A 2,414-nucleotide genomic window follows, 5' to 3' on the forward strand; every position below is an offset into this window, starting at 1 on the left:
AAATATTACCGAGAAATGGGCCTTATTTTTAATACATTTTTAACTGGTTCGATCAGACTGTCAGACTGATGATTATGATTATAGAAGTCATTTATTTATTTGATAAAAATAACGTTCTTAAGGAGAGAAAAGAGAATGATCACACAATTATCACACTAGATAGTTATTTTATTATCAAATATAAATTTATATTTAATTTACAAAATTTTATTTATTAAAATCAAGATTTCTTGATATCTTTAGAAAGAATAAAAATTTTTTTCACATAATATAACATAAAGTCGAAAATAATTTTTGATTCCTTTTTTATTAAATTAAATTTGTAATGAATAATGTATACTCAAATCACTATTATTATCAACGCTATTACTACTATGTGTTATATCATTTTCAAATGTATTCTCACAAATTTCCATTTCATTTGTATTCATATTGATTAATTTTAGATCAGATAGTACTTGCTGAATATTTGGTCTATCATCCGGATTATCTTCCCAACATTCTAAAACAAGTATGAATAAAAAAAAAGAATTAATATTTATAAATAAGATACCAAAATTTAATAATGAAGCATCTTACTTTTATAAATATTTAAATAATCGATTGGCGTACCAGCGACTGGCGTCTCTCTTTTTCCACTTAAAATTTCCACCATTAATTTTGGTTGTTGATGAAAAGTATCGTAAGACTCGAATGGTATTAGTCCAGATGATATCTCCCATAGGAGTACACCAACACTATATACATCCGATTTCTTGTTTGCTTTATATTTTTTATCATCATCTGTTTTATTATTTAAAAGTTGTGGATCAATATAAGGAAGCATTCCGATAACATTTTTCTTATTTGATACTTCTGCTATTCTACGTGAAAGTCCAAAGTCAGCTATTTTAATCATATTTTGATGAATTAATATATTTTTAGAATGCTAATTAATAAATAAAAATTGGAATTTAATACTTTGATTTGTTTATGTAGAATGATAGTTGAAAATATACTAACTAAATCACGATGAATAATATCTTTCTTGTGCATAAAGGTGACTGCACTAGCAATTTGAACGGCGAATTGTAATTTAATATCCCAATCTAATCCATTAAAATTTTTTTTTAAATAATTTCTCAATGTATCGCTATCTGCATATTCAAGAATAAGCAAATAATCTGAATTTATATTATCTTCGTTATCTAAAATAAAATTAATTAATTTTATCAAATCTTTTTTTTTAAAAAAAAAAAGATATTATTATATTTAAGATATTACTTACTTTTAGTCCATTTAGTAATACCAAAAAATTGAATAATATTTTTATGTAAATTAACTTTATTCAATAACATTATCTGAAAAAGTATGAAAAATATATTTTTTGAAAAATAATTAACAATTAATAATATATAATTGGATAAACTTATTCGTAACATCCTGTTACACATCTTATCTGTAACTACCTCGAAAAGTTAGGTCGGATAAAATAATTTATATGTATTTTTATTTCGTTTTTTTTGTTTTTTTTTAATAAATTTATTATAAATTTTATTATTGTAAAAAATCATATGACTGAACGCGGGTGGCTTAGAATTATACGGTAATGATCATCCGCGCAAAAATAAAATAAGCAGTACAAGTATTAACGCACAATTGTTTAAACTTCGTCCTTTATCTAAAGAAACTTAACTCTTCTATAAACGTCAACGATTTCTGCAAACATGATATATACAGTATCATTATATAAGTGTCAAAAACGAATCAAGATAAAGAAATACAATGAAAAGATAATATTACCGATTCTGACACCTCGCACTATTATGTCCTGCTTGACCGCACGTTTTGCAGGTATATTTTGCGCAAGACTTTTTTTCGGTTGATGATTTAAACCTCTTTGTTCCTGGGCGTCCTTTACGCCGCGAAACTAATGGATTTTCAACTTGTTGAAGTTCATTTTCTTTATTATCATCAACTTGGACTTCAGAACGTTCCATAAGTTCTTGGTTTCGCGTGATTATTATTTCCTTGTGTCGAATAATAAACTGTTTTAACCAACCAACCATTTCATTATGACTGTCAAGTTCAACAGAAAGTTGAGCTGCCTGTCGCGCAAGTCCCCATACTTCTCCATATTTGACCTTTTTCTTTGCCGCACAACGTAAAGCATTAGTAACGGTTGTAGGAACAGTAGAAGGATTTGGAGTGAATACTACACCCGAAAAATTTTGAGCAGCTTCTGTGTTTACAAAACAACAAGTTTCTGCTGCTGCGTCCTTATCTTTCTGATTATCGATATACCACCTCGAAGGTATCATTTGGATTTGAAATCCTGCAACTTGTGAAGTCATCATTATTCGAAAGTAGTGGCGACATATAATGCCGCGGGATATATTAGACATGCACGAACAAAGGTAAGAAATGGAATCGAT

General features: G+C 27.6%; 1 protein-coding gene across 1 annotated transcript; it reads right to left on the reverse strand.

Annotated features, from left to right (window-relative positions):
* Window positions 1-314: 314 nt before the first annotated feature.
* OCT59_001032 (uncharacterized protein) lies at window positions 315-1,337 on the reverse strand (the record flags this gene model as incomplete). Its single annotated transcript, XM_025311274.2, has 4 exons — window positions 315-502; window positions 580-928; window positions 1,003-1,187; window positions 1,268-1,337. The coding sequence occupies 4 exons, from the start codon at window positions 1,335-1,337 to the stop codon at window positions 315-317; spliced, it is 792 nt and encodes a 263-aa protein (XP_025173280.2).
* Window positions 1,338-2,414: the final 1,077 nt, after the last annotated feature.

Source organism: Rhizophagus irregularis, chromosome 1 (assembly GCF_026210795.1).
Source record: "Rhizophagus irregularis chromosome 1, complete sequence".
In the NCBI taxonomy this organism is placed as follows: domain Eukaryota; kingdom Fungi; phylum Glomeromycota; class Glomeromycetes; order Glomerales; family Glomeraceae; genus Rhizophagus; species Rhizophagus irregularis.